The 23,613-nt window shown below is 42.3% G+C and overlaps 1 protein-coding gene across 1 annotated transcript in view; it reads left to right on the top strand.

Annotated features, from left to right (window-relative positions):
• Positions 1 to 18,518, top strand: part of HS1BP3 (HCLS1 binding protein 3) — a 52,772-nt gene extending 34,254 nt beyond the window's left edge. The window contains exons 5-7 of the mRNA XM_054195931.1: positions 5,270 to 5,421; positions 5,912 to 6,047; positions 16,731 to 18,518. Coding sequence (XP_054051906.1) covers positions 5,270 to 5,421; positions 5,912 to 6,047; positions 16,731 to 16,959 — 517 coding nt within the window. The 3' untranslated portion in view covers positions 16,960 to 18,518. The remainder of the gene's footprint in view (positions 1 to 5,269; positions 5,422 to 5,911; positions 6,048 to 16,730) is intronic.
• Positions 18,519 to 23,613: the final 5,095 nt, after the last annotated feature.

Here is a 23,613-nt window from a genome sequence, read left to right as displayed (position 1 = left end):
TTAGTCATGATGATATTTTGAAACTCGTCTTTTGTTGTCCTTAACTTGTTTCAGCAAGTCTCACGTTCTGGTTTAGTCTAGAAAATCAAAGGAAAACGATAAAGAGATTTCCTTTATGTTAATTTTCTTTCTTTACAATCTACTCAGTAACCCTTGTTCCCTTGCCAGGCATATGAGTGCCTGTGTGCTTTACTAGTTATTCTGTTGAAAACTTTTTAGGAAATGTTTCTGTGTTATGATTATTGCTAATGAGCTGTATACTAAACAAAAGTTGTCCATCTGTCGTCTTGTCTGTTTTCAAATTGTATTGAAAAAGGACACAATCAGAAAGTTGAAGGACAGATTATAAAAACAGCTTGGCTTCTTTTAGGAAGAACAGGTACTCCTAAGTGTTGAGCCCTTCAAAAAAATCCCTCCACAAAGGCAGGTCCCTAGATGGAAGCTGAACTTTTGAAAATGTATTCCTTCAGGCTTTCTTTCCATCTGTTGCTCTGCTGGAACAATAGTCCAAGGCTGGCCTAATCTGGGGGCTACAGCAGGAGAAACTTTGCCTGCCATTGAATGCTCTTCTTCCAAATGATTTTTAATAGGAGGTTTATTCCGTCTATTATGCATTATCTTATTTTGGGACATGCCAGGGCCATTTAAAACAGTGTAAGTTACTGTGTTGTCCACGAGAAAAAGATTACTGTGTGAGGTGAAATATCCCTGTGGCCAGCACTTGTCACGGTTGCTTAATGCTTAGCAGTCAGGCTGTGTTGAGCTGACGGGCTTAGAATTTCTATTGGGCATCCCTTGCCCAAAGCGGATGAGAATGACCCCTTTTGTCCTGTCTGTTATTGTCAGGCGGCTTTGGAAAATGAGCACTGTTGAATGAAAAGAAAGCGGCAGATGACATTTTGTTTTCTGCATGAGCTGGTGTATAGGTTCTTTGTTTTTCAGAAATGGTTTTCAAGAAGATGTGCAAATATTGCTGCTGTTTTAGCAGTAGTTCTTTTGTTCAAGCCCAAATGTAGATTTGTGGGAGCTGGGGTGTCCATTTATATTAGTGAGCTCTTTCCTTGTAAAATCCCATGAATACCGAAAATATGAATATGTATATTCTGAATAAGTCTTTTTTTTATATGACTAACATTCCTTTGCTGGAGCATAATCTTATTTGTATAAAAAAGAGATGGTCATATTTTCAGAATAATAAACTCTCGAAATTTTTGTCAGTGCGCTGAGATTACACTTACTCTGAATAATTACACTCACTATTTTAACCCAGTAGCGGGCATGGGTTAGGGACTCCTGACTGTGTTGCGCACAATAGACAAGCACTTTGATTTAAGCCGTGTGTCGCCAAGTGTTAGGTCTAGAGATCCAATATTTCAAAATACAGCTACCACACATACAGCTCTGGAAATCTTCTGACTTTGGAGTGCCTTAGTCATCCTTGTTGCTGTTTTCTACAGCTAACCGTAAAGCTTTTCTGCATTATTGATGTGCCAGTGAGACACGGATGCTGCCAACCAAGTGACCTACATTGCGTTGGTAAACAATAACATGAGAATTGCTGTTGCAAAATGAGTTAGGTTTGAAAGTATGTGTCTTCTGCATACAGGGTTTTATTGACAATTTCATGGGTGATTTGAGAATCATTTGGGAGCCAGGAGTCTCAGGTGGATTTTCAAGTTTGCCAGCAGCCTGGCTAGGTGGATTTATATTCCCTAAGTTTTGATTGTCCAGTTTTGGTCCATGTCAATTAGGAGGCGAGTCTTTATCTACAGTCACTTAGGAGACAGTTTGACTACTTTTGGACTCAGAGCAGAAGACAGTAGTTTTACTTGAGTCATTCTCACAGTGCTTTGTCTGGAGAAGTCAGTGAGCTCAACTGGGTGAAATAGGTATGGTTCCAGAAATCTCTGCAGCTGAACAAAGGTTACATCATCTTTTGGGCTGGTTTGGTTTTTGTTAAGATTTTTAAAATTCACTGGAGTGATGTTCCAAGGTTCACTTGTTTCAGCAACGAAGAAACAGCAATGACACGGGTCATCTTCTGCCAGCTGGATGCAGGTAGTTTCAAAACGTCAGGTGCCAAGGTTGTGAGCGTGATGTATAAAGAAGGTGCTAATGAAGTGCAGGCCTTGAGTACAGTAATATTTTGGGACACTAAATGTTCCTTCTGTCTTCCCAAAAGCCTCTGCATCCCTGCACCAGCTTACTGCACCTCAGCACATCGTGATGACTGAATTAACTATCCTTGCAGCTTCTCTGCATGCCTACCAGCATGTGGCTTCACGATCAGCTGAGTCGCTGGTCCCCTGCTTATGGGGACGTGGCGGGGATACAGAGAGAGGCGATGAGAGGGCAGGCAGCCGCACACTCAAGCCAGGCGAAGCTGACTGAGAAACTAGAACCTCAGACAGGCTCTGAAACTTCTTACACTCCCTTTCTCATCCGTTAACCTCTGCTCAGCAGCGCACAGCCTGGGCTGGCACAGCTAAATACAGAACCGTGGGAATCCTGCTTCCCAGTTAGAGACTGACCTCAACAGAGTCCCTGTATGGATATGCTGGAATTACTTGGCAGTCCAACTGTGGCTTCCTTAGAAGGGCAGTGAGGGGAAACAACTTGAAGGCGGAAAAACAACGTCTTCATGTTCCTACTGGTACCAGACAAGCCCTGTGGGTTTGGCCCCATGCCCTGTAGCTGCCAGTGGAGTCCCCTGGCAAAACAGAAGGTGAGCCGGTGTAAGTGGCTAGGTGGTTTGATGGCTAGACTAAACAGAGAGTTATTACCAGGACCTTTCAGTTCAATTAATTTTCTTTTACGTGGCTGTTCTTTATGACACTCTATGATTCTCTTCCCTTTCCCCAGTATTTCCCACCATTCTGATTCTCTTTGCTGCAAATACTTTAGCTAACTGTTAGTAAACTCCTTGTTAACTTCACTGGGGTGGAGAGCTGTTGCTTGGAAATGTATTGGCTCGTGTGTATAGGTACCTGTGGTAAAACAGGCTCTTATGCATCAAGAGAGCTGTTGTAACTCTCTGGATGGACAAGGGATCTTGTCAAAGACTTTTGGCACTCTGCACGTTGGGAAATCCTCATCTATATTGTCATTCACTTTTCAAAGAATACTTTGGAAGACATGAATTATGCAGATAAAGGTTGCATCTTCCCCAGTAGATTGGATTTATTTGTGCCTACTAATTCTATTTTTAATCAGTTTTTCATCTCTGAAAGACTCAGTCTTACTGTTCTTCTGTTTCTGTTGTTAAATGTAACGATTCTCATTTTTTACCTTTCCCTTTGACTTACGTTCATTTAAGTGATAGATTTCTTATGACAGTTAATAAAGCAACGAATTTGAGTTTGTGTAGAAATCCTGGGTGAGAGCTGTCTGGCTTATACATACTATAACTTTGGATTTTGTCAGGCTTTAGAAGAAGGCTCTTTTACAAATGCTTCAGTTTGAGGCAGTTCCTTGGAGATGACCTTTCAAAAGTAACTCAAATTCAGAAGTCACTCGATGCGTATCCATAATGAATATAAACGCGAAAAAAAAGAAAGCCAGGGGAAGTTTCTCCTGTTTTAAAAAGAAGGCTTGTATCATAAATAGTTCAGCAAATTAGTCGCTGGCAACTGCAGATACCTTTAGTATATTGAATAGGGTGTATTTCCAAATAAGGCTGTGTTTAAGTTCTGCGTGGGGCTTGCTCTTAGGCCTCTAAAGTGCAGCATTTCCCATTGCTAAGAGATGAAGTGGTGGTAGCAAGGTAGTATCATCCATGAGTTCTATTTTGGTGATAATAAACTTGTGAAAATAACTGGAAGTAACTGGACTCCACTCTTTTGTGTGCAGCTGTAATCGGAAGAGGATTTTACAAGATTCTTTAATGTAGTTGGAATGTATGTGTAATCTTTTGACCTTGTTCTTAGTTTTTGATGACTATGGCATGTTAAGTGCTGATAATTGGGTTTGCTCTAGGCTGAAACCTGACCTGCTCTCTGCAAAGGAGAAGATCCGATCTTCTTTGTAAGAGGCACTCAAAGGGACTTCCTTAGAAATGGCAAGACCATGACTGCTAAGAGTAAAAATCTCTGAAATATGGCAATTTCTTAGGAAGGACATGCTGTCCTAAGGAATACTTTTCTTTCAGTTTAGTTTGAATTGGACTTCTCATCCAAAGATTTTTGTCCTGTTCTCTAGATTTTCTTTTTTATATGCCATCTGGTTTGCCTCGTAACTCAAGCTGCCCTACTGTGGAGCTGCCTTGTAGCTTCAGCTAGTGGAACGTGACTCCTGGGTATGAGAGCGTGAGGCACACGCTTTTCACTTTATTCTTGGAAGGGGATTCAGCTCTCCTTGTTTAAGCGATGTGCAAATGAGGCCTCTAATCCAAACTAGTTTTTAGCTTCCTTCTCCAGCCGAGGGGAGAGGAGGACATCTTCAGAGATTTACTGCATTCAAATATCAGTGTTCAAAATAGATGGGATTAATTGTCCTATGGAGATGTCTGTCTCTTTCCACTGAGTTGAGAAGAAGCCTAAAAATTAACTTTGTCTCACTGTCAAATTTTTAGAAGACTAAATTTAGAGGAAGTTAATCCCATCCTTGGTTCTAGAAAGTACTGAGTGACATTTGTAAATTCTGCAAATAGCAGTCTCTCCAACCAAGTATATTCTAGTCCCTACATGCTTCAGCTTGAAGGTGATGTAGTCTTCGTATCATGTCTTCTTTGGGGAGGATGAGGGGCATGTCTAACACCTTTATGAAAGGAGTATGCAGCAGTCAAAACCAGCAGCAGGCACTGGCGTGGAAATGGAGCCAAAGAGATTTTTAAAAACCTGTCCAAAGGGATCGGTGTGATGGTCCAACCGGCACTTTGTTTTTCAAGCCATCCCTTTTCTGTCTATGACAGTGCTGCTGGAATTGGTCTTCTTCTTATTTTAAGCTTTCTGCGTGGGAGGAGTAAAACTGCTTAAAACACATGGGATCAGGTGGTAGTTTGCACAGTACAGCATTGTTAGCCCTGCTCTTCCAGTTCCCAGTGGGTTCCTTGATCGTTCTTAAGGGTACAAACCATGACTACAGGTAGAGTGGGTCAGACCAACAGTCCCTCCTCAATATCCTGTTCATGCCAGCAACTAAAAGATGCCAACGCACCTTTCTCTAATCCTTTCCCAGCCTCCATCTATTTTCAGCTTAAGCGACTTTATAGCCACAAATCTTTCTTATTGAATGAAGAATTGCAGCTGATTTTCCTCTCTTGTGTTTTTAGAACTAAAAAAACAAAGAAGGCATCCGTTCCTCCAACCAAGGAAGAGAAGCCCAAATTAACCCTTTTTGAAGAGGAAGTAGATCCAGATGAAGGGCTTTTTGGCCCAGAAAAAGATTTCTCATCAATTGGTCCCAGGAAGAAGATTAAAGAGAGTAAATCTGTTCTATATGTGCATATACACAGACTGTTTTATGTAACGCATGCGTATAACTGAGCTTTTAAAATGTAGTGATACAGAGCGTACAGGCTAAATAATGACTTGGGAACATTAAGGCATATCTTCAGCTGAGGCGGAATCGTCTAGAATCATTCGGACAGAATAAATAAGTTCCCGTAGCTGTTTACTCTTGACATTTTGGGCTTGGATATTATAGGTCTGCAGGAGCTGGCTGTCCTGCAGTCACTCATGCCACACTAACGAGTAATGTGACCTACTTTTGAGTGCAAGAAGAAAGCAGATTTACCAAGTCCTGAGAGTGCAGAGTATCACACTTTGTGGATTGTAAGTCCTTGTAAAAAAAGAATTCTCTACACAATCTTTTTTTTTTCAGCCCAGTAGCCAGATTTACTAGCTAGTGTTAATGCAGGTATTGTGTTATGTAGCATGATGTAACCACAGCATTTTCTGGTTCCCCTTTCTAGATCTGAAGTTATTTGAAGATCCAGACCTTGGTGGGGTGGTAAGACTGGGTGACTCACTACTGCTGCCAGCTGCCTGTAAGAACAAGGAGTCTGTGCTGAACACGGGTCCTGAGGAGGACACTGAGGAACTGCTCAGGTACACATCTCAAATCTGTCATGTAGGGTGAAGGTGATCTGAGGAGTTATTTAGACCTCAAAAGAGATGAATTTGAGAGCAAACCTTAAGTGTTCTGAATGCTAACTGTGAATCAATGCTTGTACTTAAAAATAAAAGGTAAGATAATATGTTGTGGAGCTTAGAAATCAAACGCATTAAAAAGAGAATTAGGAAGACCCTTTGAGAAAAGTAGGGTGCAAGATACTATACTGTGACTCCAAAGAAAGGGTCTTGAAGGCCCAAGGCATGCTGTCTAGTCCCTGTTTTCTAACATGGCAATTCCCCTTTCTGCAAGCAATCCATGGAGAGTGAAAACTGACCTCCATTATGAAAAGTTAGAAACAAAGCCCAGAAACAAAGAGGAATTAATCTTCAGTGAGCTGAAATCAGGGGCTCTTGCCTGTTACCACAAGAGGAATGATTTTCTGCTGGTGGCTCACAGACCTCCGTGCCCACTTTCAGGAGGAATCCTGTGCAGGACTCATTAATCACCCTGCATTTAATTTTTAATCTAACGGAAAGGAGGGCCAGAGCTCAGAGTTACAGGAAGGAATAATGTACTTGCTTTTACACTTACCTGCCCCCTTGTTAGTGTAGCACTGGAACATATCATCACTTAATGTGTTTTATTCATGACATCTCTCCCAGAAGGCTAGTTTCCCTGCACTGATAATGCTCAGGAGATAAAGCAGGGAGCCAATGCCCAGAGAGACCAGCATCACCAGGGAATCTGTGTTGCAGTAAAAGGTCAGATTCATGCTTTCTGGATCTCAGGCTGGCATCTGAATGATGAGGCCAGCCTGCTTCCAGTGCTAATTCTTGCCAGCCAGCTCCTGTTAGGATGTATGATTTCCACAGCAGGTACTAAACCCAGGAGAGAGAATCTGTGTGTGGTTTCAAATCTCTCCTGAAGCAGGTAGTTTTGCAGCTGTTGCTTTCTACACATGCAAAAGTGCTAGCTATCTCAGCAGTAATACCTAAATTAATTTAAACAAAGGTTAAATTGGGTTGAGTGCCATCTCACATTACATCCTGACAGCCCACCTGATGTTTATGGAAGCTGATGAGGCAGGACATGACCTGATTTAGTGCTGTGGTATATTGGGAGCAAACACGTATGTGCTTGCAATATTTTCGTGTGTGCTTTTTCCTCTGCTAGCAATCTCAGCATATAGGGCTTGATCCGGATTGTTCATATGGCTAGAAGCGCCTGTTTCAATGCAGTCCTTGCATTATTATCCACTAGTGGAGAGAGTTTCTGCATCTGTCCTGTTAATATCCTTTGGATTATATGTTTTCTCTTCCTCTGTGGCAAAGAAATGTCTCTGAAGTCTGCTCTGAGACCAAAAGACCATGCTTTTAGATCAGTTTGGGGTCATCAATGTTAGCGGCATACGCAGATGGTAATGGAAACCCATGGGAAAAGATTCCACTTCTTTTAAATTCGAATAGTTTTCATTTATTCTTGAATTGTCTCAGTGGTTTCAGTAGTTGAGAAGTCATCAAGATCCCACTGGAAATGAATACATGTAACGAAGCAGAAAATCATACCAGCAGTCCAATGGGAAAGTTGCTGCAGGAATCCAGAGGCAACTCCTGGCTGTACAAGAGGTATAGGCAGATAGGTCGGGATTTGTTGACCTGTTCAGGTGCCTAACACCCTCTGAAATCTCCCTGATAAACATAGTTCACAGTGTTATCTGCACAACATACAGAGCTGGTGGACTGAATTGCAAGGTGACTGGGGGTAAAGAAGAAGCTGTTGAAAGGGGGGAAGGGTAGAGGCAGTGCTGGTTTAACCTAGTAGAATGTTTCACCTCTCCTGTGTGTAAATTCCGTGCAGTCACCTGAAATCCTGTAGCTGAGCTTTCTAAAGTGGTAATGAACAGTGCACTTAGTTTTCTGTTTAGCTGGAAGCCTTAGCAGAACTGTCAAGTCTAATGTAGAGGCAACGTTTGAATCATCTCCCAGCTTCCCTTCCCACCTGACTGGTGTTACGTGTTCTTGCGGGGCAGTGCCGCAGACTCTTTTCCATGCAGTGACCCTTTGTAGTGAGAGGAAACGTTCAACGTGAGTTGAACCTTGCAATCTCTCTAGCACAGGGGCTTGAGCATATTTTGAGTCCCAAGAATAAATCTTGCCTTTGCCCTGAAAATGTCAGTCCCTCTCCTGTCTCAAAGGGCACTGAAGAAATCTCTCGCCCTCAGATCAAAGTGGGAGCTGTGACAACCCATTCCTTTAAGTGGGCTATGGCTTGGTACCCTACTAGAGGAAAATTGTAGACATCTTGGTCTGCTATACCATACAGAAAATTTACCTGGACACATTTTGTCAAGACCTAAGACTGCCCTGAGCTATGATGAGCAGGTCTGTGGAAGGTCCAGAAACCTAGACATGTTCACTGTACGCGGATGGATTAGCTGAATAATGCAGATGTAGTAGCTCTTGACTTACGTAGTGTACGTTTCTGTGTACCACGTGGTCTACTCACATGCATGTGGTAGATCCAACAAGTGTCTGACTTACTGGAAAATGTGCTTTCCAGTGAATCATGGGCAGATAATGTGAGAGCACTGCCTAAGGCAGAGGAAGGCAGAACCTTCTTCTTCCAAAGGGGAAATGGGAAAAAGATGATGTTGGAGCAGAACACAGGAGCAACTGAGTCCTTTGTGATCTTTATGGTACCTTTGTGGTTGTAGCAGCAGTAGCACCACAGCACTGTCAGCACAGCAGTAAATCCCCAGCAGTGACTTGTAACTCCTGAGGAAGAGACTGTTATGGAGACAAATGAGTCTGCAAAATGTGCGTGGGCTGTGCTTGTCACAACACGAGGGAGAAGAGAATATGATAAATGTTCTCATTGCAAAGTGAAGACTGTGCTTTCTGTGAATACCTGCTCAAATGAAATGAGAATTGCTATTTTAAGTATAATCACCTACTGTACATTAAGTGTTGAGCTTTGAGAAGAACCAACTGCTTTGTAAGTGTAATGAAAGATTTCTTTTTATGGCAAAATACCATCTCCATTCAAGCAAATAGCTTCCCTCTTCCTGTGCATTGACCAGCCTTTTACTGGTTACTAATTTCTTGGCCTACCAGCAAATATTAAGTGATGGTGATGGAGAAACTAGGTGAGCTACCTCACTAACCACTGGCATTGTAGATACAGGCACTCTTTCCTACCACAAGGGTCTGCCTTAATACATCAGTGAGATGCTTGTAGAGCACTGTGCTGCCTGTCCTTCCAGAACTTGTGAAAAAGAGATAAATTGCTGGGGTAGGAACCAGCAAGGTCAAGTCCCATCATGTTGCCTTCAGGAAAAAAGGATCACATCATACTCTTCCTTCATGGGATGTGCTTTGAGAAAGGGAGGTATAGGTAGCCAAGTCTTTTTGGCTTATTTCTTCGCCACAGGGATACAGAGGAACCCAGGCTCCTCTAAGAAGTCCTGGGTTGCATTCCTTTTGACTCTTCCAAGATGCAATGTGACCAACTGCAGTGAGATGAAAGGGTAGCTGATCAACCCTTTCACACACGTTAAAAGAATTATCTTTGAGATTGGGTTTAGGACCAGGCTTCTCTTTTACCGTGTCGTTTTCCTGGGTCACGTCATACCATATAAAGATTCCTTCTGGATGCATTCAGCCATCTCCACTCTCAAAACTTCTGATTTCCGTTTCAGCTAGAGACAGAAGTCAATTTCTGCAGAAATCAGTATCCTGCAGACTGTCCCATCGTGGATACTCATGCAGTCTCATTTTCTCATCTCCATACACCCAGTGGTCACTGATGTGCAAATTAAGTTTTCATGCAGCAAGACTGCAGTCGACCTCTTCTGCCTCATTAATCTAAATTGTGCCTGCCTGGCGTGATGGATCAGGTTTTTGTGGAAAACCAATGTTAGAATTGATCCTGTGAATGTTGCAGCAGCTCTGTGAGCCCTCAGAATTACATAAATTGTCACACATCCTAGCCTGAAATAATTACCGCAGTTGTCTGAGCAGCTTTTTAGGAGAGATTTAATTAACTTCACCTTTGATAATGAATAGGGAGTTGAACTGGAAGGAAGCAGCTGTCAGTATAAAATTTGGCTTTTTCCAGCACCGAGAACAGTGTCAGCAGCAGGATCCCAGTTCTGCTGCCCTGTGATGGTAGACCTGGTGTCTTCTTTCTTAGGGTGGGTGACCTGTTGTCTTCTTTCTAAGACTGCAGGTGTTGAAAGGGACAGTCCAGCACCTTTGTGCTACAGCTACGTCATCCTGCCCATGCCCTTAAAAGATGAATTTTTTCTGTATTTACAGTCTGATCTGTATTTACAGCTGCAAGCTGTGCCATCAGTGATGCAAGTGATGACGCTTTCAGGAGCATTATATTGTTAGAGGCTGAAGCTTTTTGTGAAACTGCATCCTAACAATGGCCATTTCTAAAGACAGTTCAGCCCATACAGCTTCTTGAGCAAGTTCGTTAGCTTCAGGTTTGCCAAGGAACTGTTGCCACCCTTGCAGCAGAAAAAGTTTGTATGTTCTTAATTCAGCAGGCCATTAGCAGATGCTGAATTCAGAGAGCAACACTTACACCTTCAGACTAGCCCGGGGTCATATGGGACACCACCTCCAGCACCACATCATGAGAAATGCTTTCTTGCTGTCCTGAGGATATGAGAGCAGCACCATAGTTGGGAGAAGACCTTTGAGAAACTCCAGAGGGTTTAAATCTAGATCCTTTGGGCAGAGGGTTGTTTGGGTGACGGGCAGGTGGTAGAAGAGGCTGCAATAACTGAGTTAGAACTTTCCTGACCGCTCTGGGGCAGTTTCCCTTGCTTGTTGTGACCTGACTGTGGGGAGAGAACCTTGATTTGGCTGCAGTGGCTTTCAGTAAACAAATAAATTCTTTGTTTTCCTGCCAGTTTTTGGTGGGGTTTCTTTGCTGGCCAAGAGCACTTTCTGTGATGGTTTTCAAGCATTTATTTTGTTCACTTAATTTTTCCTGTGCTGTATAGGGATGCTGCTTACAAACACTGGAAGAGCTACAAAATAAACTTAGCCAACAGAGTAGAAAGGCTTTTGCCAGACAGGAAACATTAATTCTTGCCCCGCACCTAGGAACATGTATGGGTTGTATAGAATAATGCGGAAAGGTGACCTAGAGTCCTTGTTTCTCCTAGCGTGAAAGAGATGCTTTTGCTAGGCTTGAGAGTCACCAGATTTCAACCGTCTTGCCCCCGGTTACTTGCATTTCTGACAGCCATCTTCAGCTGAGGGGTGAAAGCTGCCTGTTCTCCCCTGCTCCCACTATGCCTTTGCCTGGTGATTGGGGAACTTTCTAGAGAAGCAGGAGACAGAGGTTTGGACTTCTTCAGGCTGGGGAAAAATTGAACTAGCTCTCTGGTTCAGATTGTGCAAATTGAATTGTCTCATTTCCTGGGTGAGTGATCCAGCCCATAGGCTGTTCTCCTCAGAGGGTTTCTTGTGGGCATGTGCATGTAGGACTTGCCTGTACTAATGAGTCTGTTCTCTGGCCCTTGGCCAGACAACACCACCGGGCTGCATCCATGCTATTAGACTCTCACCAGCTCCAGAACAAGGTGACTGCACGCAGCTGCCTCCTGGGAATGGTCCCTGTCCTGCACCAGCTCCGAGTTGTGCCTGGGAGTTTTTGGAGGAGGGCTAATTTGTCCTCGACCAAAGCTGTGCCAGTGCTGCTTCTAGCATTTCAAGAGTACAGACTCTCATGTTCCAGCATCCAGACAGATTTCCTGGCACTGGTTAAAGTACCAGTATGAATCTACCTGTAATGGATTGCAGGAGCAGGAAGGGAGATACCTCCTACATAGACCCCTGTGCTTTGCACTCCTGTTGTTAACTCCAGCCTGTATAATTTCCATGGGCCTTGTTAGACATCACACTGTCTCTACTGACCATAGCAGAAGTGATGGTCAACAGATGCTTCGAAGCCTCCTGCCTATTTTTGGGCACAAGTCTTTTCCCAAATCATATATCTGCTATTACACCTCTCCCCAAGGCTTCACTAAGGTATCTCTCATACTTAGAATTAACACCAGGCAAAATAAAGACACCAATAATAAGATAGGAAAAGATAAAAGTCTATTCTGCAAGAACTGCTGTGAGTTGCATAACCTATCTTCAAGCATGATCCTTTTGGATACTTTAGCAAATTATGGGAGTCTTTGTCTCTTGCTTTCATTACTGATTCTCCTCATTAGAGCATTCCCAGCAAGCAGAGGTCACTGTCCCCATCATGCTAGATGCCATACACGCACATAGTCATTCCTGTCACAGAGATCTTGTCCAGATAGACAGGACAGAGTTCAGAGAAGTGGCATCTAAAATGTTGATGTTCTGATGGCAGCTGCATCCGTCTCCAAGTGAGAACTTGTTTACTCTCTTGAAGTCCACATGCTAGCAGTCATATCATAGGGTTTTGTGACAGTCTTTCTTCAGTAAGGGTTTTGATTGCTTTCTGTGTCTGGAAACAAAGAGATTTTCCACCAATAGAGTCTGTGAATCAGCACAACAGTATGGCAGAAATTTTAAACAATGTGGTGCTGCTTTTCCATTACAGAAAAAGAAAGAGACTAATTAGAGAATGATTAATTACATGGATTCTGTGCCTGATTGTCTATAAAAAGATGGGGGATGGGGGTGGGAAGGTTCTTCCTTTAATCTCCTTGTTATTTTAGAATAGTTGCTTGATTTTTTTCTTCCTCCTCCTGGCCTGGAGTTAAATATGGTGGTAGTTATGCACTGTAACAGTTAATTTGCTTCTCAAGAAATAGAAGTCCTTGTTTCTATCTCTGCCTGAGGCGTTTTGCATTTTACCTCTTTAGTTTTCCAAAGACAGTTGTGTTTCACATGATCAAATGGCAGTGGATCAAACAGTTTGCCTATCACCGCAGCACTGAAAAGCAGGTTTTGAGACAAAGACCACATACTGTCTGCGGTGTTCTCTGTAAAAGAACTCTGTCTAACCAAGGTCTTTAAAAAATCCAGGACAAAAAAAAAAAGGAGATTTGCATGATCAGCTTCCAGACTTTGAAAAATCATTTCCTGTAGAATTTTTGGCCTAAAAGCACACTACCAAAAAACTCCCACCACCACCCCCAAAAGCCCCCCACAACCTACCGGGCTGCATCTTTTGGGGATATTTTCTGACTCTGCTGAGTGGTTGTGTTGCTGTGGTTAGCACAGAAGTTAATATAGAGCCACACAGGAGTAGAGAATTCAAGCTGTACCATCTGATGAGGTTAATAAGCTGTATTTACTGCTGCCCCTGCTGGGCAGTGCACCTCGTTCAAAATCATGCTTCCTCCGTATATGACCGGTATGTATATGTATGTATTGTTCATCTGGTTATTATCATTTCTGTTATTTATGACCAAACCTTCATGACATAGACACTGACTCATTCAGTATTTATTTATGCCAAGGAGGGAGGCATCAGATCAGGTAAAGAAAGCTAGGCTTCAGAAATACCAGCTCTAACATGTTTTGTTTATTACACAGCAAAGAGAACAAGAACATGTCTTGGCAATGTGATCACAGGTGTGATATCTCTTGGATATCAGAGTTTGCAGCAAACAAAAATGCCTGGGCTTAAATTAAATTAATTTCTTCTATGGAGATGGAAGAAATACACTGGCAAGGTGTTTTGTAAGTTAGGTGGAATATGTCATCCACAAGGAATCAAGGAAACTAAAAGATATCAGAAATCTTATTATCTAAATAAAAGAGAATATAATTTCCGGAATGACATGGGGCATGAAATTTGAGGTAACAGCAGGAGCTGCCTGTTGGAATACAAAGTCCACAAGATAGAGTTCAAGGTGCAGAGCTCTGAGACAGTGGCCCAGCTCTGTCCCTCAGTTAGGCTGTTTAGGTATTTCCTAGATATTAGTGTTCAGGCAGTTGATTTTATAAGATTAGCCTTGGTTAAAACTGATCCTTTTTAGATTCCCTTTGGGAGTCGCAAGAAGATCTGACTTCAGGAATGGCTTTATCTGACCACATATACAGCAGAAAATTCAGGCTAATCCTTGTTCACTTTATGGCCACTTCATGGTGAGCGTAGTTTGTTTCAGCCTGGACAGTGCAGTCATAAGTTCCTCACAGCTTTTAATAATGGCCAGCATAAGAAAGAAACCCTTGAAATTATGCAATTTTTCTTAATAATAGTGGGATCCTTAGCTGAGGGTGCTGGAGCTCTTTAAGTACCTGTGGTTTTAACATTCAAACGATGTGCACTAGGGATGGAGCAGTAGTGTCTCAGATACATTGATTCTTCTGTTGATCATGTTCCCCATGGTCCTGGCCAGTTACCCGGGTAAGACACTTCCCAAATCACGGAAGAGCTCGGCTTTGCTTTAGCTGCCTACTTTATTTTACCTGTCTGCAGAAGGCCCCACCAATTGTTCTGCCGTGTAGTAGGGGCATTTACAGTATCTCTCCTAAGGCTACCAGTGAACCAAGAGAGAAAGGGAGAAATCACAGTCCCATTTAGTCAACGGAAGTTATCCCAGTGGCTTCACAGGGGTCCAGATAATCCCCTCCCCAAGACAGCCTCATTGCCTGGCAGTGAGGAAGATAGGAAATACAAAAGACAAATGAGTGGAAGGACTAAAAAATGCCTGACATGAAATGAGGTGAGACTTGTTTGTGCACCAAGGACTGCCTACTTACGGGGCTTGTAGAAGAACAGACTAAAAAGGCACCTTCCTTCGACTCCCTGTATGGTATCCCGTTCCAGTGAGCGGAGCTGCCGGAGAGCTGCTCCAGCAAACCCCTTCCAGTCATCAGGGACTCAGATGAGGAGCTTCAGAGAATCCTCCCAGAGAGAAACAGCTGTTGTCTGTTCCCTTAGTCACATCTCCATTTGCTCCTTGCCATTTGCCACGAGGTGGTTATGGGTGCTGTGACCAACGGAGAGCATCCAGCCCATCCTCCTGGACGGAGGGACTGTGCCACCTCTTGATGCTGTGGCAGAGACAGAGGGATGGGCTGCACGTGCTGCCGACTTCCTTCTTGTTTAAGAATCACTTACCAGACTTTCTTATCCTCACAAGTCTTCTAAGAGTGAAATAAGTAAAACTATTTGAAGGGAATTTTAACACCAAAGAAAATTGCAGTCCCTTTAGAATAACTCCTGCACTTTAATTTTGTCTTCTCGTTCATTTGTAGCTTCCCTGTCGGGCTGCCCTTTGGCTGAGGCAGAGAGAGTTTCACTGCTGGCACTGTTACAGCCTAATGGGCTGATTCGGTTGGTACTGAACTTTGGTAAAAGCAGTTCTTATATCGGTGCTTGTAAACAGTTAAACAGTTAAATAAGTTCACTGCCTAAGATGCTACGGTCGTAGAGTACGTATATCACACTAGAGCCGGGGTTTGGCAAAGAGATACCTACGTATTACAAACCTGCTGTTCCTCTTGATCTTCGGCTCCTCGTCCCCCATGTAAAAGTTCTTGTTTGCACTACGTGTGCTTTAGCTCTCTTGATTTTCTATGCTACAGTTCGGAAGTTGTGTATTTTGTAAGCATCTATGAGATACGCATTTTATCAGGGGCTTCACTTTTGTAGCTGGTCATTACACAGCGGATGATCTGCATGGATTGCTGGTTGGGTTTTGACTGCTAACAATTCGTTATCAATCAAGCCTTTGGGAATTTAACAACTGTGTTTACTCCTTACGGTATTTTGTTTGACCATTGTGCTCCGAGGACCAAACCAAGAGGCTGTTTTGATTCAGAGCATAAATTACAGTGGCCAAGACTTCTCTAGCTGCGCTAACTTTTATTTTGCCATCTCTGCTATATCTTTTAGAAATGTGTCACAGCCTTCTTCCCTTTCCTTCACATACTCACTTTCCACAGCCAGCTACCTCTTGGAGTCACAAGACTATGTGTTAAAAGGGCTCTCTCAAAATCTTTTAGCAGCTTTGATGGGAACACACAGCATGCTGTGTCTTTTGATAAGGTCAAACAGTCCAGGTAGAAAAAACACTTAACTGTTTCAGGTTTTTTGGGATATTTCACTGGGAAATGGGTCTATTTCCCAGTGAAATCGTCACCAAAAAAGAGTTGTTGTATATGCTCACAGATTGCAAAACTCCTTCAGTTTCTTGGAATTTAAAGAATTCACATTCTTTAAATGTGAATTTAATATTTTTAAAGCCGTTAGATTTTCCAGTTTCTCATGATTGGGCATGGGGAGGGCTCAGTCTCAGTCCTGGGGGATGGGGATGATGAGGAAGCAGAGCTGAATGTGAAAAATTTTACTATCCCATGAAAATTTCTGAGGCCTTGAGGAAGCAAACCATCCTGTCACAGATCAAAAGCTTTTTTTTTTCCCAAACCAAGGTCTTTTTAATTTGATAATTGCAAATCACTTCTAATTTAGACATTTGAAAACATGCTGTAAAATTAATTAACTTCCATGGTGAACTGAAAAATCGCATTATTTATTATAAAAAGACAGTTCTTATTTTGGTAACATTGAAAGTGTTATGGAAAGCTTTTCTTAAAAGAGAAATTCATCAAAGTTGATCCTTTCCTGCAGAAAGTCTTATTCTGCAGGAATGCATTTTCTTACAAAACAAAAACCAGTTCAGAAGTTCCCAAAATGTCACTGATGTTTTCTTCTCATTCCAGAGTTGAAGATGATTTAGAGAAACTCTTGAAAGTAATCTCCAAACCAAAACCTAAGGTACCATCAAAACCGCCGTTGCCTCAGAAGCCAGCAGTTGCCCCCAGGAGCACTAATTCATCTCCACTGGCAAAGCCACAGGAAAACAGGATTCAGACAATGAATCAAGTGGACATTCTCCAGTATATCCAGGAAAATGAATCTATCAACAACCAAGAAACAAGTCTTTTTTGAACATACATATTTTTAAAATGTAATGATGCCTTCTCATGTGACAGTAGCAAGAATTGGCCAGATCTCTTTACTGTCACAGTGCTCATTTGTGTACCATCATATGGTGAGCAGCAAGTCTGACTAGCAGAGGCTCAACATGATGTCTTCAAAACAGCACGGTTGTGGTATAATGTTGCCTTAGATTTTCAGGGTTTTATAGGGAATGTGGACAAGGACATAGCACTACAGATTGTCTACTACTATTTTAGTATCAACATAGTACAGTTTCAGCCAGTTTATTCCTGATGGAAAATGGTAAGCGTGTTGCGCACACAGCAGTTTTGAGTAGTGTCCAAGAAGAGGTCTGAAGCAGGACAGGATGCTGTTCCTGTCATTTTAGGCAGTGTATTTCAGCTCACTGGAAAGGTCATTTTCCTTTTATTCTGTGCATTTTTGTAGCAGCCCTTTCTTCCCTGACTGGTTTTTCAGTAATTTATAACCAGGAACTGTTAAGTATAGGTAACAGTTCCTCTGTAGTTCAGAGAAACACTGAAATCCCAGCGAAGCCTGACAATCTGCTGCCTTTGTTGTTGCGCAAATGCCAACTTGCGAGAGAACGTGTAGGACTGCAAACACTAGACACTATGCATCTCTGGCCCCTGCGGAGAATAGCAACTGACTGAAGATGGCTAAGAGTGCAGCTCCAGACAGATGTGGAGGTTGCAGTGTGTAGGAGGTTTGGATGCTGTAGGACTCTAGTGAACCTACTCAAGACTCACAAGGGCTATTTTTTTCCAGCCAAGTCTTCCTGGGCTTGCACCGTAGTTAGTGAAGAGAAAGAGATTTCTCCAGGAGGTGATTCACTGCAGGTGTCCTAATGGAGGAACTCTGAATTGCTTTCTGGAGTCACTCTCTCTTTCTCCTTCCCTTCTGCCAGAACTCGAAGCCATGGTGGTTAATTCCACTAAGCTAAAAAGAATTTTTTGATGAAACAGTGATCTGTTCATTACTATGTCAATAGTTAAAACAAGGGAGGACAAACTTGGGATTATCCAGAGGGAAAAAAATAGGAAGAAAATATACAGAAGAAATTTTAATATGCGGGAACAGGTATCACAGACTACCCACCCTCTTCCCTGGCTCAGGGACTCTGCTTGAACGTGCTGAATTTCCCTCTTATGTGGGTTGATAACCTGCTGTCATGGAGAAGGAGATCCCTGAACTGATTCTGCGCATGTTCTATCCAGATGTGAAGACAAGCTTCCCAGAAGGAAAATATTAATATATTTAAGCCATATCATTATCCCCAAATTTGCCTTTTTAATATAGAAAAAAATAAATAGAAAGCATTATATATATTTTTTTAATAATGAAATTATCTCTATTAGTACTAACTTTTTAAGCCAATGGACAATATCATTGCAGGTGGGTTGGACTAGATGATCTTTGAGAGTCCCTTCCAACCCAAGCCATTCTATGATTCTGTGATTCTATGATTAAGATATTTTTGGTTCATGGGACAGATTAAATGTAACCATTGTACAGTATGTTTCAGTACAATAAAACATTTTTCTAACCTGCAGGTGTTACTGTTATTGTTGTTCTCCAGGTTGTACAGTAGCAGCAAATCAGGGTTAAAGGATAGACTCCATATAAGACATGAGGAGCATTACATGGTGTTGAAGTGCATGCTCAGCTAAAACCCTGTGTAAATAAGTACGAAACCAAGAATGGAGCTCGACTCATGCTTCCTTTGAAAGCAGATAAAGGTAAAACTCTATGGGCAAAGGTAGCATCTAATCCTCCCTGTTCTCACAGTGTCCTGGTGCAATTAAGCAGCTTGTTTATCCCATCCTGCAAAAGGGGAACAAAAGCACGGAGGAGAGAAGAAATGACTTGCCAAAGAGCTGGCAGAGAATAGCAGGCAGGAGGAATTAATTCAGGACAGCTTTCCTGTTGCACTACCTGGTGTCATGAACAGCCACTGCATATTTAACGCGGGGTAAAGGAATCTTGATCTCCACTTTATTCAGCGCTATTTGGAGAGGCTGCTTGCATTTCTGAACTTTTGGCCTACAGCCCATCACATGGCCTGAACGCTGCTAACACTACCGTATTGAGGGGCATGGATTTAATGATCAGTAGATTGAGTGCAGATCTTCACCCCTACTGGGGGAATCAACAAAGGAAAAGGATTGAGATTTCTTGTAGTAAATTAGAGAAATCATAGAAGAACAGAGCTGGCATCGGCCTGGGAAGACCAGTTTGTCCACCATCCTGCCCTAAGCAGAAACATCTGGCCTGTGTCCTGCTGGTGGCAGTTCGTACTGGCCAGGACAAGGTGTTACTGATGTGAGGCTGCAGCTGGAAGAGTAGCCAGATGCCAGCACAGGACATGGTGGCTGAACATGGTTAGGCTGGAGACATACCTGAGCACTGAATTATTCTTGCGGTGACACTAATTGTGCCTGTGTTGTCTCTCACAGACATTTTTCTAACCTGTCCTTCAAAGTGCGTCTGGCTGGAGAGCAGCACTGGAGATGTCGTAGCCTCCTTGGGTGTGCCATTGCAGTTCATTGCCATCCCATTAGAAATGTTTTCCTACTGTTTGACATAACTGTTCCTTCCTGCAATTTAAGCTCTTTACTTCTAATTCTCATCACCAGAGAATGAGAACAAAGTATATTCCTTTCAGCTTCTCTTCTAGGCTGCCTAACTCTGCCCAGTGAGGGTGGCAGCAAGACAGGTCAGGACATCACTATGGTACCAGTTTCTCACCACTTGCTGTGCCCTAGATGAATGTTGTCATCTCGCATTGGATTTCTCCCCTGTTTTTAGAAGAATTGCTACATATCCACATACCAATTTACCGGGGGCCATAAAGGATGCCAGCGTCCCACACCCTTTCATTAACCCCACTTGGTGCAGTGACACAACGTGCAGCCTTTGTTCCAGCTGGGACTATGTTTTTCTTTCGCCGTTCCTCATAGCAGTGTCATCTGTCTGCCTTCCACCACCTCTAAGAGCTCTGCTCAGAAATGGCTCATGCTTTTGCAAAGCAGTGGGAGGGCAGATGTTATATATTACCATCATAACCATGGGAACATTCCCAGTAACACCGATGTAACAGCAGTATAGCTGTATCCATTTTGAATAGCCAAGGAATACTTTGCTCCCCCCCAGCCCTCCCTAAAATTGTCAAAGTACCTAAACAACACAGGGAAGAGCTGTTAATTGTTTCCTGTGTTATATTTTAAAGATGATTTTAAGGTCAATGTTTTACTTCAGAAAAAATCTATCTTTCCTGACAAGGAACTAACATAAAAGGATCCTTCATAAATCCCAGTGTTACGCGGTTGTTTTACAATGCAAATGTCTAGCTGCAGTAATATTTATAGGCACTTAGAGGTGAGTTACAGTCCTTGAATAAATTATATATAATGAATCATTATTATACAAGAGAAGAATGTCAGACAAATGTAGCCCAGAAAAATTGAACATATCATTTGAAATGACATAGGGAAACCACACAACATACTTCGCATCCTGCCAGACCAGAACTTACTTTTTTTTTTTTTTTTTTCCATACATCACGTCTAATACCAGCTATTTTATTAGCCTGCTCTTCACAACTCTTGAAATTCAATTATGGACTCCAATGTAGTTCTTGGCTGACAGGCATCACCTTTCGACATTAGTAATAGCTAGCTCATCAGAAGATTTGAAAAGCAAGAGAGTTATATTTAAACCCTTACAAAAGATGTTTTCTTTAGTGATTAGAACTCATAATAGGTATCTCTATTGCGTTAGAATCCGCTTCTTGTTTTGCATAACCTTCTGCTTGTTACATGGCACAGCACTAATTAACAAATAACACTATGTACGTCATTATTTGTGTCACAGTTAAAATAATGGTTTCACCGAGCTGGGTGTTTCACAGGTGACCTGTGGGTCATCTGCTCAGCTCTGTTCTGTTGCGAAGTTTTTAGGAAAGCTGATTCCCACATAGCATTTAAGGCGTAGTTCTGTCAGTGACAATTTGGGTTGAGTCTAAAAAAATATATTAATTGACACTGATATTTCTGCTAATATTTGCCAAGATGTTAGCTTCTGCAAAGAGGCAGAGCTTGCTACAGCAGAATACACAAGTCAGCCTGTGATTGAAGATCGTGAAAATCCAGCACGCTGATGGGGCACTGAGGCATTAGCTAGCAAAAGGAGACTGTACCTGACCAGTCCCTGTGGTCATTAGGTTTAATATCGAGTACAAGAAAGCACTGATATATCACTTAAAAATGTGGCTGTCACTAATGTCACCAAGGATTCTTGAATCTTTGTGTGTGTGCGCATCAACCATGTTTCTTATTGATTGATGTGATTGCACATTTGTGAGTTTATAGCTCTGTAAGTCAAGAAGGGAGAGGGGATTTGCTGTGAAGTTTTATCTATATTCTTACTTTTCGTCTCAAGAGCAACAACAGGACTGAATCAAGTCACTCAGGCGCTTTCTGTGTTGCACCCGTTCCTTCCTTGATTCATCTTGAAACCCTTCTGGTCCAGTTTTTCCAGCTCGCACCATATCACTGATCTTCCTTTATAGCCTTCCGCGTACTACTGGTGTTGAATGTCATGCATTGAACGTAATGAAGAATTCAAGTGGAGGGAAATCATGTGCCTGTGTAGGGTAGAACATCTACAGATGTAGAACCATCTGTAGGGTACACTGCTTTGAGTAAAAACACTAGCAGTGAGAGGTGATGATGGTAAATTAAATGAATAGTCAAATTAAGCGCCACTGTGGGAGTTCAGAAGTCAATGAAGCTTGCTTAAAAGGATTGATTAGTCATAGATATTTAGGGACTAAGTTTTATTCATACCAGGATGTTATGGGTGCTAAAAATATACATGGGGTGAAGGACACACTGGTTAGACTCATGGAAGAGAAATCTATCAAGGTTTATTAAAGATGCCGCTTAGAGCTTGGGAAGTCCTTAAGCTACAAGTTGCTGGAAACAAGAATATTCAACAAGCAAATATTTTCATATTTCCCTATAGTCATCTGCTTTTGGCTGTTGTGAAGAATACTATACTGGACTAACCCAAAACTCACACTGAATGAGTCACGTAGTGAGGGTTTGATGACTGAAAGAACAGAACATCCTCAGGGCTTTATCATCCTGCTTCCCGGCACCCTCCATAAGATCTGCCCACTGGCCTTTTAACAACAAAGCCATTTCTCCTATTTACTCGTGAGAGGTTCTTAAAGTCAGTGGAAATTTTGGGTTTCAATATATACTTTCTCAGAAGCCACTTTTGACATGTGTGTGTTGTATTTGCAGTGAGCAGTCAAAGTCTTATTGATACCAGAGGAAGATTCCAACTATTCTTGAATGCTCCTCCAGATCCCACCCTTGATGGTAAGATTAGTAGATACTATGATTTGCCGAGGAAGTCAAATGTAGAAGATTTGCCAAGGGTAACTAGGCAACAAATGGCATCATCAAAACACCCGGCAGATTTCAGTGGAATAACCCCTAAATAGACCATCCTTTGCTCTTTTTCAGTGAGGTGCTCAGGATGCTCAGAGTTTGAAGTCATCACCACAAAGACATAACAGCCCACTGCCCCTGCTGCATTAACAGCCACCGCGGTTTGTTACCCTCAAGTATATTGTTTTTATTATCAAGTACGCAGGAATCACAGTATCAAATTGGGAGGTCTGGAGCTGTTAAAGCCATGGGGAAGCATTGTGGCCAGTGTGTCATCTTAATGCAGGAGTTTCAGTCACCCAGTCAAATCAGGATGATGTGTGAAAACCGTCATTTTATTGGGTTTTGCTAAAAAAAAGCGAGCCAGTCTCTTCTTGAACTCATTACATACTCTCTGAATGCGATTTAGCCATTTTTTTGCCAAAGAAAATGTTTCCATGCCCTTTATGTCACCGAAGGGTTGCTGCCCACAACTGCTGGGGGAGTTGTATGCAGTCCGTCTAATCTGTCAAAATCCCGTGCAGATCATTAGAAGCCTGGTGATGCTGATGCTTGGGAGAGGAGGCAAAGGAATAGGATGTGACACCACTGCTCAAGCCTGATCGACTTGGAGAGCACCACTGAGAGTAGGAGAGACAGGAGAGAATGAAGGCATCTGCCTGATTTACACAGAGCTCCAGAGCCCCTCGCTTCCCGTGAAAGATCGGGGCTGTAGAGCTGCAACAAACAATGCATTTAATTGTTCTTTGGTGAGATAAGGGCCGTGGTTTCTCAAATGAACATAAAAGCAAACAGAATAAAATTACAAAATTCTTGGTCTATTTACTGAGCACTCTTCTTACTTCTCTGCTAATTTCTCTGCTTTTTAAGTTCATCCGGGGAATTTGTGTTAATGTTTGCAAATTTCTCAGACTATTTTGTTGATAGTAATAATTTAAGGCCACTGATTTGGCCTCAGAGGAGCTCATAGAAATAGTTCAGTTTGGTAATGTCCAAGTATGTTAGGAAGTTCTCACTGTGAACAAAAAATAATTTCTTTACCTCGAATGCTGCGAAGCACAGCTACCTGGTGCTTTCCCCCCTTACGCAATCAAATCTGCAGGCTACGATGATTTGTTTTCCTGCTTATGCCTCCCTGTGTCTTGACCTTTAATAGTTTACATATTTAATCTTGTGTACAGTCCGT

This window comes from Rissa tridactyla, chromosome 3 (genome assembly GCF_028500815.1).
Source record: "Rissa tridactyla isolate bRisTri1 chromosome 3, bRisTri1.patW.cur.20221130, whole genome shotgun sequence".
Taxonomy (NCBI): domain Eukaryota; kingdom Metazoa; phylum Chordata; class Aves; order Charadriiformes; family Laridae; genus Rissa; species Rissa tridactyla.
This window is presented reverse-complemented; position numbering and strand designations above follow the sequence as displayed.